General features: G+C 47.4%; 1 protein-coding gene and 1 long non-coding RNA gene across 13 annotated transcripts in view; one reads left to right on the top strand and one right to left on the bottom strand.

Moving 5' to 3' along the window:
* Positions 1-14,189, bottom strand: part of SLC25A25 (solute carrier family 25 member 25) — a 35,873-nt gene that overhangs the window by 9,235 nt on the left and 12,449 nt on the right. Inside the window, exons 1-2 of one of the 12 annotated variants that reach the window (XM_077850829.1) lie at positions 9,852-9,968; positions 8,809-8,995 (exon numbers count right to left, since the gene is read on the bottom strand). The exons of 3 other annotated variants lie outside the window; for them this stretch is intronic. In XM_077850829.1, the coding sequence (XP_077706955.1) occupies positions 8,809-8,907 (99 nt within the window). In that variant the 5' untranslated portion in view covers positions 8,908-8,995; positions 9,852-9,968. 8 more of the 12 variants (XM_077850833.1, XM_077850834.1, XM_077850824.1 and 5 more) reach the window with 8 other exon arrangements.
* On the top strand, positions 5,376-10,000 carry LOC144285588 (uncharacterized). The gene is made up of 2 exons (XR_013353854.1): positions 5,376-5,440; positions 9,305-10,000. It is a non-coding gene; the product is annotated as an uncharacterized LOC144285588 (long non-coding RNA).

Here is a 14,189-nt window from a genome sequence, read left to right as displayed (position 1 = left end):
GGGTAGGATTCAAGCTGGGCCTGTCAGACTCTACCTCCCTGGATATCCTGCTGCCACCCTAAAAGTTAATCTCAAGAAGGTGGGTGACACACATGAGTCACTGCAACCCAACAACACCCCAAAACCTGGATGGAGACTCTCCTAAGGAAAATGGGGATAGTCTTCCTGCATTGCCCAATTCTCTCAGTGAGAACCACGTTCACTAGTCACAAACCAGTATGGCTTTAAAAGTCTCTGAGCCAGAGGGTTTGGAAATTGATGGACCACTGGCTGGCTGGTGCTCTCCAATGACTACAATCATGGTCACTCTCTGAACCACCTGATGGCCCTTTGTGACTGCTCGGCCACTAAGGGTGCAAGGAGGAGGCCTGGACAGACACCATGTCACTTAACATGATCCAAAGAACAACGCCAGGGGTGTGGCTGGAATGTGAGATAGGCTGGCACATATTTTATCTGTTATCTGGAGTTAACTTCCTGCAGACATTTGTGCTCTCAGCCAAGAATGGTACAAATTACATATAGGGTTATCATTCTAGATTTATAGCAGGAGTGGAAATAGAATCTCGGAGGCGAAAGCTAGGCACTGAGCTTTTTGGTATCCAAGCTGCTCTGCCACCAACACAATCCACGTGTCTTAATGGGGTGGGTGCCTTGTAATATAGAAAACCCAAGGATGTGTTCATTGCAGCTGATTTCAAGATATTCTCAAAAACCTTGCTTCTGCCTCAGAACCACTAGATCTACTTTCTTCTTCCTAGGATACGCTAATCACCATCCCTGGCACACCATCTAACCCCCACTGCCATCATGAGCACTGGAGGACAGCATGAAATCTGATTAACAGAAAAGTCAGAGGAGGCCCTTTTAGGAGGCGAGGAGGCCCTTTTAGGAGGCAAGGAGTCCCTCACAGGCTCTGGAGCCATTTCCCCATCTTTAAAATGTGATTTCTGCTGCCTCTCTGCTCCCAAGGGAAGCTAGGAAGGTTCCCCTCCCCAAGGCACAGCCAGGCCAGCTCCAGCCTCTGCAGCTCCAGTTAACTCCTGGCCTCCAACAGGAGCTTCTCTGCCTCTTCCTCCCCCAGCTCTGAGAAATGGTCCCACAGCAGCCCTGTGCTTCTCTGGAACGCCCACCACTCCACCCCATCCCCGGCTCCCAGCCAAAGAACTCCTTTCCATCTCCCACAGGTACCTTCCCCGTAATTCCAGCCTGCCTTCCTTGGAAGTCATAAGAAAGCCAGTCATTCCCGTGACATGACATAACCCTTTCCCGGCTACAGCCACGTGACAACTGGGGAAAGAACTTGCACATTTCCGTCATTCTTGCCCCGTGGCGGGTGTGCGGGGGGGGGGGGGGGGGGGGCACAGTTCGCGCATGCGCACCCCTACCACCACTCATGCATGTGCTCAGCCGGCCCCGACCCGGCTCCCCGCCGCCGCTCCAGACCTGCTTCCACTGGCGGTAGGTGGAGAACTCCTGGGAGGGGATGAAGACGCTGAGTTTGAAGATGGACTTCAGCTCGGCGGGAAGCCCCTTGGACTCGAAGTACTGGAACTCGCTCTGGGTCTCCCCGATGAGCGGCACATAGAGGCAGAGGCAGAGCATGCTGACCGGGGCTCGGGCGCGCCGCCGCCGGGAGCCAGGGAATGCTGCCCGGGCCGCACACCGCTTCAGATAAGCCGGGGCGCAGCTGTCATTGGCTGCTCGGGCCCTGCCCTTTTACTTAATTGCGTAAAGCCGGCCCAGGGGAAGTCCTGCCCACAGCCAATGAGCACCGGCCCCCGCCTCCAGCGCCAGCGCCAGCGGAGGGGTGTAAAGATCAGGGCTGACGTCACCCGCGCCCCGAGTTAACTCTTCGGAAGCAGGCCGAGAGAGAACGAACTTTCACCCTTCGTTGCCAACCCCTCCAGATGAACAAATACCCCTCAGCATATTTTTCCACAAGGTCCCCAAACGCGTCACACCGTGGTTTTCTCCCCTTGGTAAATCATTCCCGGCAGAAAAATAAGTGGATGTACAGACTGAGTCGATGCTCGCTGGAGAGGGGCCCAGTTTAGCTGTGAGGGTAGAAGCTGGGGAGCCGGGTGCCCAGCCTTCCTGGCAGTAGCTCCAAGGCGGGCTCATTCATCCGCAGGGCAGTTGCCCCTGAACCGACTGAGCCCTGGACTCTGCCTGCCTGGGCCAGCCGCCTTCCAGCTGGCTCCAGTGGCCTTCTTTGGGCCATTCTGTGATGTGAGCACTTCAGCAGAAACCCATTCCCCTGGGGTTTCCCGTGAGGGTCCTGCAAGGACCCTCGCAAAGGTGGTTGTGCTGAGGGCCTCCCGAGGAGATGGGGTCAGCCAGGCCCTCACAGAAGACTCCAGACAGCCTTCAGAGCCCACTCTCAGAACAGCTGAAAGTTCGGTATACTCCTAGCTTTCTGGCCTAGGTCTGTGTTAATCAAGAAGTTTTAAATTTTGAATTGATTAAAATTAAATGAAATTAAAAATTCAGTTCCTGAGTTGTGTGACCACGTTTCAGGTACTCCATAGCCACATGGACTCTGAGCATTTCTATCACACAGGAAGTTCTACTGGGCAACACAGCTCCAGAACACCCCTTTTAAGTGAGGATGAGAGAAAATCTCAGGTCCTGGAAATTCAGGATTGGGTCCTCATTTACTTTTTTAAAAGATTTTATTTATTTATTCATGAGAGACAGAGAGAGAGGTAGAGGGGAGAGAGAGGCAGAGACACAGGCAGAGGGAGAAGCAGGCTCCATGCAGGGAGCCCGATGTGGGACCGGATCCTGGGTTTCCAGGATCGGGCCCTGGGCTGAAGGCAGCGCTAAACCACTGACCCACCCGGGCTGCCCTGTGTCCTCATTTAAAGGTGATCCTGGGACACCTGGGAGGCTCAGCAGTTGGCTCAGGGCATGATCCCGGGTCTCTGGGATTGAGTCCCACATCGAGTTCCCTGCATGAAGCCTGCTTCTTTCTCTGCCTGTGTCTCTGCCTCTCTCATGAATAAATAAAATATTTATTTTTTTTTAATTTTTATTTATTTATGATAGTCACAGAGAGAGAGAGAGAGAGAGAGAGGCAGAGACACAGGCAGAGGGAGAAGCAGGCTCCATGCACCGGGAGCCCGACGTGGGATTCGATCCCGGGTCTCCAGGATTGAGCCCTGGGCCAAAGGCAGGCGCTAAACTGCTGCGCCACCCAGGGATCCCTCTCATGAATAAATAAAATATTTAAAAAACAACTAAATAAAGGTGATCCTCTCCTGGCCAGCCTACCATCTCCACGTCACCTCTTGCCCACAAAAAGTGTCAAAGAGATTCAGAGTCTGCTGCGGAGGCAGACTGCGTCACAAAGATGTTCCTTCTATATAGTGTACCAGTTCCTAATATAGACTAAATCTCACTACTGGGATGGATAAAAATGGATGGTTATAATTTGGAAATAACCAAAGTAAAAGGAATTTTATAATTCACTAAAGAGCTTTTTTGTTAAAAACTAGAAAAAATTATTTTAAAATAAGATGTTGGGGCGCCTGGCTGGCTCAGTCGGAAGAGTAGGTGACTTGATCTCGGGATTGTGAGTTCGAGCCCCATGTTGGGTGTAAAGATTAAATAAATAAAACTTTAAAAATATAAAATGAGATGTTGATACTTACATACAGTATTATGAAACATGTTAATACCTTACATGACATTTCAGCCCTTCTAAAAGAGATGTGATGGGGGCAGCCCTGGTGGTGCAGCGGTTTAGTGCCACCTGCAGTCCAAGGCGTGATCCTGGAGACCCTGGATCAAGTCCCATGTCAGGCTCTCTGCATGGTGCCTGTTTCTCCCTCTGCCTGTGTCTCTGCCTCCCTCTCTCTCTCTCTGTGCGTGTCTCTATGAATAAATAAATAAAGTCTTTAAAAAAAAATTAAAAGAGATGTGATGGGCAGCCCCGGTGGCTCAGTGGTTTAGCGCCACCTTCAGCCCAGGGCGTGATCCTGGAGACCCCGGATCAAGTCCCATGTCAGGCTCCCTACATGGAGCCTGCTTCTCCCTCTGCCTATGTCTCTGTGCCTCTCTCTCTCTCTCTCTGTGTGTCTCTCATGAATGGATAAATAAAATCTTTAAAATAAAATAAAATAAAATAAAATAAAAAATAAAATAAAATAAAATAAAATAAAATTAGATGTGATGATGAGTCTATAAAGACAGGTCTTGGACTACACTGGGGAGGATTCGATGAGGAATCTAGAGGCGGCAGCTTAGATTATCCAGATTTCTGCTCAGCCTCCACCCAAGTCCATGACACTCATCTATCTCTTCAACTGCCCCATCCAGAATTTCTGGTTCAGGGGTATTTTCATATATAACTTATCTCTGCTACTGGGGTTCTTGAAGGCAGAGGCTATTGGCTTTGAACCTTTGTATCTTGACTTGGGTCATGGAGGGTGCTGATACAAACAGCTTCTGAATGAGTGAAGCCAGTGGCAGCCCTTTAAGACTCCGGGAAACAAACATGACCACTCTTGATGAAGACTTAAAGTGTGTTCTGAGCGTCTGCAGTTGTCAGGGTATTTTATCCACCTCAAGAGGATCACATACTATTTTTATTTTAAAGGAGGTTCACATTTATAAGGGCACCTGGCTGGCTCAGTGGGTAGAGCATGCGACTCTTGATCTCGGGGTCGTTAATTCGAGCCACATGTTGGGTAGAGAGAGTACCTAGCTAAATTTTGAAATGGTGATCTTCCTTTGTTAAATTATTCATGTTTGCCTCTGAAACAAAAATAAGTTAGAAATGTTGAAATATCTCATTTCAGTGATGACTGCAGTCATTCCAATACAATAGGACAAATATTTTGACTGAAAAAAATAAGTTGTTCAACTTGGAGATGTTCATTTCCTAATAAACTATTTTTCAAATAATTATGGTAACTGTACCACTGAATTTTTCTTTGTGTACTATTGAGTTTTCTGAACCATTTATAGAACAAATGTAAGAAGAGTAGATAATAACAAATAAAAGTAAAACCTATATTCTATACTTTGGGGAAAACTTTATAAAGTATTATCAGATAAGAGCAACTGTTTTCCGGGGGGGGGGGGGGAACAAGGTGAAATCCTGATTATAACAAAGCTCATTACTCCACAGACCAATGGCATCATGGGGTCAGGAAATGTCCTCTGACAAGCTCTGCATGTGCAATCAAATGTTATTTTACAATGCTAACGTTAATTCCATTCCAACGTTAATTCTAAAGGTTCAAACTTATTTTTATTGTGCAACTGTGATGGAATCTAACAGAATGTCTTCATTGGGCAAATGTGAATTGCTATTTGCTTATTTATTTAAACCACTCCTCCTGAGTCTCATAGGTCATGCAGAATTCCACTTTCAAACAGAAACTGGAAATTCTGCCCAAGTGAACCAATCTCTAGGCACCTGGGATCCATGGTAAGTGCTGTATCCCTGGGGTTATAGACAGCAGGGGCTCCTGGGGTTGCCCCTTAATCTCCGAGATGAGCAAAAGGACTTAGGAGAGGTGACCTGGTTTGCCCAAGCCCAGTGCCTGTTTGCAGCAGGGCTGAGCCTCACCCAGGACCCAGCTCTTGTTACATCCACATAAGACGGCACCCAAACCTGACACTGCCAAAAATATTTTAGAATTCAGTTTCCAAAAAAGCCCATACGCCTGATACTGAGAATTACAGTAAGCCATACTTCATATTAAAAGGTGGCAGGTGTGTGGGAAAGGTGTGACCTGAGCAAGTTCAGGCTTAGGCTTAGCTAAGAAACGACACAAAAGCTGATGTGGGTTACAGCTTCTGAAAGCGCACAGGAGAAATAAAATAGGAAAGATTAAATCAAGGTTGTGTTCAGTTCCTCACGATTCACACCAGTGCATGGCGTCACGTGTTGTCCCTCTCCTTGTCCTGTTGTGTACCATTCTTTTCTGCTCTTTTTACTTATTCTGATTTTGTGACCCAGATCTACTTTCGCTGGTCTCTTCTGATGTCCATTCCTGTAACAACCAGCACACAAAACCAATGACAGCAACTCCAGATCCCTGAGGATCTAATGGTTATCAGGTTGCATTTCATCCGTAATGTAGAAGTTCCTCTCCTGAGCATCTCAGCATCTTGTCCCCCTCAAATCTGCCAATACCACAAGTTGTCCCTGGTTCTACCACTCTGGTTCATGCCCCAGGACAGGCACTTCCTGTTAAGTGCTGAATACCTTGAGTAAGAACAGGGCAGGTAGAGTACCTTCGGGACTGTAGCATTAGGTCATAAGGTATCTCCCCCCTCCTCTGCAATGACTCAGACCAAGCCAAAAATATTAATATGCGAAGAAGCCCTGCCAGCATCCGGCTCTTCTAGCCGCACCCACCCATACGGCTCTCGAACCTCATTTGCTGCTGTGGCCAGAGTGTCATTTGATGATCAGGTTGCCATGACAGCCCAGTGTAGCAGGTTTCCAATGAAACCTGCCTACACTTGCCAATTAGACACACAATGAGCAAAATTCTCTGAGCTTCTGAGAAGACGGCCCCTTGGGATTTGCAAGCTTGAATGCTGCTGAGGGCACCTCCCACTCCACACTAATGGCTTTCTTCTCCAACTGCAGATTAACTGTAAGACAAAGATAAAGGGGAGAACTGGAACAGTTCCTAGAATAAAAAAGCCTGCAGGAACCTGACTCCCTGGCAGACATATTTCAACGGAGGAAGTGAGAGCAAAACAAAGTAGTGCGGCTGGGGAACTGAGGAGCTAAGGACCAGGGGGCAACGTGTCTATAAGGTTTCTGCAGTCTTCTCAGGGAGACAGTCAGTGAGGTAGGTCCCCTCGGCCAGTGATCACAAACCCCAGACCCCACCTTTCGAAGTCACTGGAGCTGGTGGGCGAGGCCACGCTCTGTAGAAACATGCTCTTCCAACTGTCAGTTGATCCACAGAAATGCTCCTGCTATTCCCAGGTCCCAGTTTGTCGGCTTTTAAAGAGTCCACACTGCCCAGGTGTGCTTGTTCTCTTGCTTCAAACCAAAGAGGCTGATCTGTCTTTCTCCTGGGGCTGTCCCCGCCCCCACCCCCTGCCAGCTGATCCACATCTCTCTTTCCTGGGGAGAGTGGGTTAGTGAAAGGTCTGGGTCTCCGTCTCAGCCCCATGGCCCCTGACTGGCAGGCCAGGAGTGAAGCTGTTCAGAACATGAAGTCCTGATGCCAGGACACCCTGGGGAGGAGCGGGGGGGAGGAAGGCTGGCGAGAGGTGACGGGATGAGTTTGGAAAATGGTTCAGTTTATTTATTTTATTTATTTACTTATTTTTTAATTTTATTTATTCACGAGAGACACAGAAAGAGGCAGAGGGAGAAGCAGGCTCACAGGGAGCCCGATGTGGGACTCGATCCTGGGACTCCAGGACCACGCCCTGGGCCAAAGGCAGGCGCTAAACCCCTGAGCCACCCAGGGATTCCCAAATGGTGCAGTTTAATGATTAAAGTCCAAAGCAGGTGAATTTAAAAGGGAGCCAGCCAATCCCTTGATCCCTTGCCCGTAAGGCCAACAGATCTGGAAATAAAAAAGCTCACAAAGGAGAGTGCCATTGCCATTTCTGAGCTCACCCCAAGATGACAGAAAGATAGAAAGTGACAGGGCTCGAAGCACACCTCAGGCGAACACAGACTCTGAGATCCTTGCCGACCAGGACGAGCCCAGGGGGAACTGAGGCTTCTCTGCCAAGCTCACGCCTAAATGCCCACAGAAGCTGTTGGCATCAAGAGTACCTCCCACTCAGCCAAGGAAAATGGAACACTGAATTATTTGATGTAGCAATTCAATTCAAGCAACATTTCTGGGGTAATCTACAATGTGCCAGACATGGGGCAGAACCTCTTTCCCTCTTCTAGTTGATTTTTATCATGACAAATGAGAACAGATTCAAAATAACCAAAACTCAGGAGGTCAGCAAGGTTGCCCCTAGTGCTGGCAGGAGAAATCCCAGGCGAACTGCGCTTTCTGTTCTAATCCTGAGAACACAACCGTATATTAAAATTGCTTAAGGGTAGTGAGGCCAAGTACAGGGCCAAAGTTCCACACAGATTCAGGTGAAATCTCATCTCTACTCCCCATAACTGTTTAATCCTGGGCAAATGACTCAACCTTTCTGCACCTGTTCTCTCATCCATGAAATGGGGGTGCTACCACTTACCTTGGCTTTTGTGAAGATGATCTGAGATAACCCACACTCAGAGCATGAGATGAATGGAAGGCTCTGGCACTCAGCAGACCCGCAGACCCTCGAGGGGCACCGGCCTCAGTACCTTGAGATTCCAGCCTTTCCACCGACTCCTCCTCCCACTCCCTTCCTTGCAGACCCAAGGCAAGGGGTCTGACCTTAGGGATGCAGGACAGGCTGGCCCTCCCCAGCTCCAGGCAGTTGGGTTCAACTTTGAAGATCCTCCCTGCATTGTTCAGACAGGCTAAGACATAAGACACACTGTAATAGTTTGTCTCTTCCTTTCAAATGGCTTTCTGGGGCCAAACAGAAAAATCCTAAGGTAAATCCTCTATTGCCTTCAACCTTCCTTCCCCAAATCGCCACACTGAAGCAGTCATGGCAGGCTGATAAAGCTCTTACTGTGGCCACAGGAAGATTCTAGACTGAAGACTTGGGCTTCTTCATTGTCTAATATTCTCCCCAGCCTCCAATACCAAACTGATTGATTTCTAAGTCCTTGCTTCCTCCCCACACTCCAGTTTTTTTCCAGGAAACCGATCCTAGACCAGCCCCTAGAGTAGGAGGTCTTCTTGAGGTTGCCATTACCTTAGGAAAATGCTCTGCAGGTCCGACCACCAGCAAAATGGTGGGTCTCTTTTCCGTGGCCTCAGCCTTTCCGTCCTGTTTCCCCAAAAAGCTTGACATCTGGTCTCCCCGAGCTGGAGCCAGGGTGCCTGTGACTTCATTATCCTTCCCCTCTCTGGAGCCTTGGCACCCAGCCCTAGGGAGAAAGCTAGACAGAAAATGCCACAGCATCTGCAACATCACGGCTTCCTCTCAATGTCGCGGACGGTGACTGTTCACTTTTGAGGAGGGATGTGACCACAATACCAAGGATCTCTGGCTACACGGTTGCTTGGAAGACTAGCCTGGGGAGTTGTAAGGCTGGACGCTCTGCATGCAGTGGCTGTTTCCTGCTTTTTCAAATTTGCTAGCACTGCTGTCCTGCCTGACCAGAGAAGTAGCTCACTCTCAGCGCCGCCGCTGGGTTGCTGGCAATGAGAGCAGCTGGAGCTTCTTCAATAAAAACTCACTTTTGCAGGTGGACGGTGATCAATTGTGTGGCTTTTTTCAAAAAGGAAAAAGCAATACCCCGGCTGATCTCTCCTGGCGGCAGAAGCAACTTGGAGCTCCCAAATATTCAGCAGTCCTCGCTCCACTAATGATCATCACACTAGCGAGGACCAGAGTACCCCTACCGCATTCTCACTGCAGCAGGGCGCGGCCAATCACCTCTGCCGACACTACCCAGTTCATTATCCCAACCGGCAGCGCCCCTCCAATCACAGGCGGCCGATTCCCTGCATGCATGCGGCCGGCAGCTCTGCAGGGAGGTGCTGATGGCGAGCTCCAGGCTCCGAGCGAGCCTCCCACCTCGCAGAGTCCTCCCTGCGCTGGCGCCCGCCCGCAGGACCCCAACTTCCTTCTCCCCGCCTGCTCGTTTCCGGGACGACATTCACCATCAAGGTTAACATGATCGACAGGCCCTGGCAACACTTCCTAACACATCTAGCAACATTTTTCTTTGCTCCCTTATCCCATTCTCTCCAACGGAGCGGAAAACAATACCCGCCATACCGGCTACTTACTCTCCCCGTGTCTTCCTCTACGCCATGAGCTGCTTGGGGACAGGAACCAAGTCACTCATGTTTCTACCGGTAGTACCCACAACCAGCACAGATGAAGTCTGCAGACTGGGATTGCGTCTATGATGATGAATAAAAGGGAATTAATCTTTGGTTATCTGTTTCTTAATTTGCTAGCTGCAGTGACCAATATCCTTCCAAAAGTCACCGTTTGATATGGTGTTCACAATCATTATTTTATTTATTTTTTTTAAATTTTTTAAAATTTATTTATGATAGTCACACAGAGAGAGAGAGAGGCAGAGACACAGGCAGAGGGAGAAGCAGGCTCCATGCACCAGGAGCCCGACGTGGGATTCGATCCCGGGTCTCCAGGATTGTGCCCTGGGCCAAAGGCAGGCGCCAAACCGCTGCGCCACCCAGGGATCCCACAATCATTATTTTAAAAACACAAATATGGGGGGCACCTGGGTGGCATAGTCGGTTGAACGTCTGACTCTTGGTTTCTATATTCACGGTGATCTCAGAGTCATGAGATAGGGCCCGGCAACAGGCTCCTTGCTCAGCTAAATAAATCTTAATAAAAAAAATGATAATAATAAATAAAATAAAATAAAATAAAATAAAATAAAAACACAAGTATGAGGGACGCCTGGGTGGCTCAGCGGTTGAGCGTCTGCCTTCGGCCCAGGGCGGGATCCTGGAGACCTGGGATCGAGTCCCACATCGGGCTCCCTGCATGGAGCCTGCTTCTCCCTCTGCCTGTGTCTCTGCCTCTCTCTGAATAAATAAATAAATAAATCTTTAAAAAAAAAAAAAAAGAATAAGGTATCTCTACCTACTGTTAGGAATGACTTGAAGGTATCTTTTTATTTTATTTTTTTTATCTTTTTATTTTTATTTTAAAATTTTATTTATTTATTCATGAGAGACACAGAGAGACGCAGAGACAAAGGCAGAAAGAGAAGCAGGCTCCATGCAGGGAACCTAATGTCCCAGGTCCGTGGGATCATGCCCCGAGCCAAAGGCAGACGCTCAACCGCTGAGCCACCCAGGCGTCCCTAAAATTATCTTTTGAAATGAGAAAAGCAAGATACAGAAGAAAAGAGATGATATACTGCCATTACATTTCAGCGTACATGTGACAAGTAACTCTGGAAAGACACACTAAAAATAGAAGAGATGGTTTAGGGCACTTGGGGGCTTGAGGGGAGAAAGGCAGGTAGGAGATTTCTTTTTAATGAATAGCCTTAGATCTTGTGAAACTGAATCATACGCCTTTTATGACCAGGTAAGCATACATATGTACATACATACAATTACTTAAAAGATCCCAGGTTTAAATCCTGGCCATCCCTTACTGGTAGTGTGAATGATCTTGGGCAGTTACTTTAGTATCTGTATGTGCAAAATGGGCATAGTAAAAGAACTGTATTGTTACTTCATAGAATTGGTCAAAAACTAAATTAGATAAGATACATAAAGCTCTTACAACAGTACATACTAGGGGCTCCGGGGTGGCTCAGTCAGTTGAGTGTCTGACTTGTGGTTTTGGCTCAGATCATGGTCTCATGGGTTGTGGGATCAAGCATGGCTCCATGTTCAGTGGGGAGTCTGCTGGAAGACTCTCTCCCTCTGCCCCTCCCCTCCCTAAAATAAATAAATAAACCTTTTTAAAAAAACAGTACATGCTAGCTCTTTTATTTTTTAAAACATTTTAGGGATCCCTGGGTTTGGCGCCTGCCTTTGACCCAGGGCGCGATCCTGGAAACCCGGGATCGAATCCCACATCGGGCTCCCGGTGCATGGAGCCTGCTTCTCCCTCTGCCTGTGTCTCTGCCTCTCTCTCTCTCTGTGACTATCATAAATAAATAAATTAATTAATTAAAAAAAAAGATTCTCTCTCCCTTTCCTCTGTCCCAGCCACTCATGCTCTCTCTCTCTCTCAAATAAATAAATAAATAATAAAAAAAATTTTAAGTAATGTCTATACCCAAATGGGGCTTGAACTCAACCCAGAGATCAAGAGTCACGTGCTCTACCAACTGAGCCAACTAGGCACCCCCATACCAGCTATTTCATTATCATCTAGAAAATGACTGTGAGTTCATGCAATTAAGTAGTTTTAATAGCAAAGAAGAGTCAGCCCAGAGTCCAAAATCCTATACAAGTAATCCTTTGAAGATGGATCTTGTTTTTAGGCACTGAAGGTCTGGTGAATTGCACATGGCAGTGTTATGGACTCCCATCTGCAAACACAAGAGAAATCTCTAATGTAGTAGATTACTAGCATTTCATTTAATGGACTCTTCCACTCCACAGAACTGAGTAAAAACTTAGGGGTTTCCAGCCAAGATGGAATAACAGGGACTGATTCACCTTTTAGCCCATAAGCAACAAAATACAGTGACTCCTGAGAAATCCATGCAAATGAGACAAGCCCTGCAACCGCCCCAGATTCCTGGCTGCAGTTTCCAGGCTACAGTCTAGGAAGTGGGTACCCAGGCAGAGCCCAGCAGTCTCCCCATGCTGAAGGCAGGGATCTGGAGGATCAGGGAGGCCAAGGAGCCAGAGGAGGAACAAATATCAGGGAGGAAGGAACTGAATAGATAGCAAGCTCTGGGGAGCTGCTGAGGGCCCCCTAGAGTCATGATGCTTGCATACAAGGAAACTGCCTGAGGGTGGGAAAAGAACCATCAAAGGCATCCTGTTTCCACCAGCTAGTGGAAAACCTCATAATATAGGGAGGTTCAGGGATGCCTGCCTGGGTGGCTCAGTGGTTGAGCATCTGCCTTTGGCTCAGGTCCTGATTATAGGATCCTGAGATAGAGTCCCAAATCAGGCTCCTTGTAGGGAGTCTGCTTCTCTCTCTGCCTGTGTCTCTGCCTCTCTCTCTGTGTCTCTCATGAATAAATAAAACCTTAAAAAAAATAATAAAAAAAATAGGGAGGTTCAGGAAGGGTATGCAGAGTACTTTGCCTAGTAGTGGGGCAAAAGTGGCCCTAGGCTAAATGTTATTCTGGCACCAAGAATAAAGCTTTAAGCTTATTTTTATTATTTTTAAAGATTTTATTTATTTATTCATGAGAGACACATACAGAGAGAGGCAGAGACACAGGCAGAGGGAGAAGCAGGCTCCATGCAGGGAGCCCGATGTGGGACTTGATCCTGGGACTCCAGGATCACTCCCTGAGCCAAAGGCAGATGCTCAACAGGTGAGCCATCCAGGCAACCCAAAAATAAAGCTTTAAACAGCAAGCCCTGTAGGGTCAAATAGTTTCCAAATAACTGCATCCTAGAATAAAGCTCAAGAATATTCATAGGAGGAGTGCCTGAGTGGCTCAGTCAGTTAAGCACCTGCCTTCGGCTCAGGTCATGATCCCAGGGTCCTGGGATGGAGCCCCATGTGCATGTCTAGCTCCCAGATCAGTGGGGTATCTGCTTCTCCTTCTCCCTCTGCTGGTGTTTTTTTTTTTTTTTTAATTTTTATTTATTTATGATAGTCACAGAGAGAGAGAGAGAGGCAGAGACACAGGCAGAGGGAGAAGCAGGCTCCATGCACCGGGAGCCCGACGTGGGATTCGATCCCGGGTCTCCAGGATCGCGCCCTGGGCCAAAGGCAGGCGCCAAACCGCTGCGCCACCCAGGGATCCCTCTGCTGGTGTTTATACACATGTGCACTCTCTTTCTCTTCATGATTGCTCTCCCTCTCTTAAATAAAAAATAAAAAGAATATTTGTAGGACTATGAGAATATCTAGCACCCAGCAAGATAAAATCCAATTAAAAAAAAAAAAAAAACAGGAATGCAAAGAAGCAGGAAATGACCCATAATGAGAAATCAGTTGAAACTGACCCAGAGGGAGGCTTGGGTGGCTCAGCAGGCCACCTGGGTGGGACAACCACTAACATGCTAATATGAACTGGAGTTCATGAGGGTAGGGACAGAACATTTAAAGAAATAATGGCTAGATTTCTACCCCCAACAAATTCAACAAATTCATTGAATACTACAAATCTACAGATCCAAGAAACGTAACAAACCCTCAACATAAGAAATATAAAACAAACTACACTCAAACCTATCAAATTAAATTTCTGAAAACCAGTGATAAAGTGGAATATCTTAAAATCTGATAGAGAAAAAAGACCCAAACATACAGTGGAACAAAGATAAGAATGACGGGGTACTTCCCATCAGAAACTGTTAACTTAGAAAAACACCTTCCACAAGGAAGGAAAAATAAAAACTTTCAGGCTTATGAAAGCTGAAAGAACTTATCACCAGTAGATTTGCATTACATGACATGCTAAAGGAGTTATTCAAGTAGAAGGAAAATCT

This window comes from Canis aureus, chromosome 16 (assembly GCF_053574225.1).
Source record: "Canis aureus isolate CA01 chromosome 16, VMU_Caureus_v.1.0, whole genome shotgun sequence".
Classification (NCBI taxonomy): Eukaryota; Metazoa; Chordata; class Mammalia; order Carnivora; family Canidae; genus Canis; species Canis aureus.
Note: the sequence above shows the minus strand (reverse complement) of the source record. Positions and strands in the feature narration are given on the sequence as shown.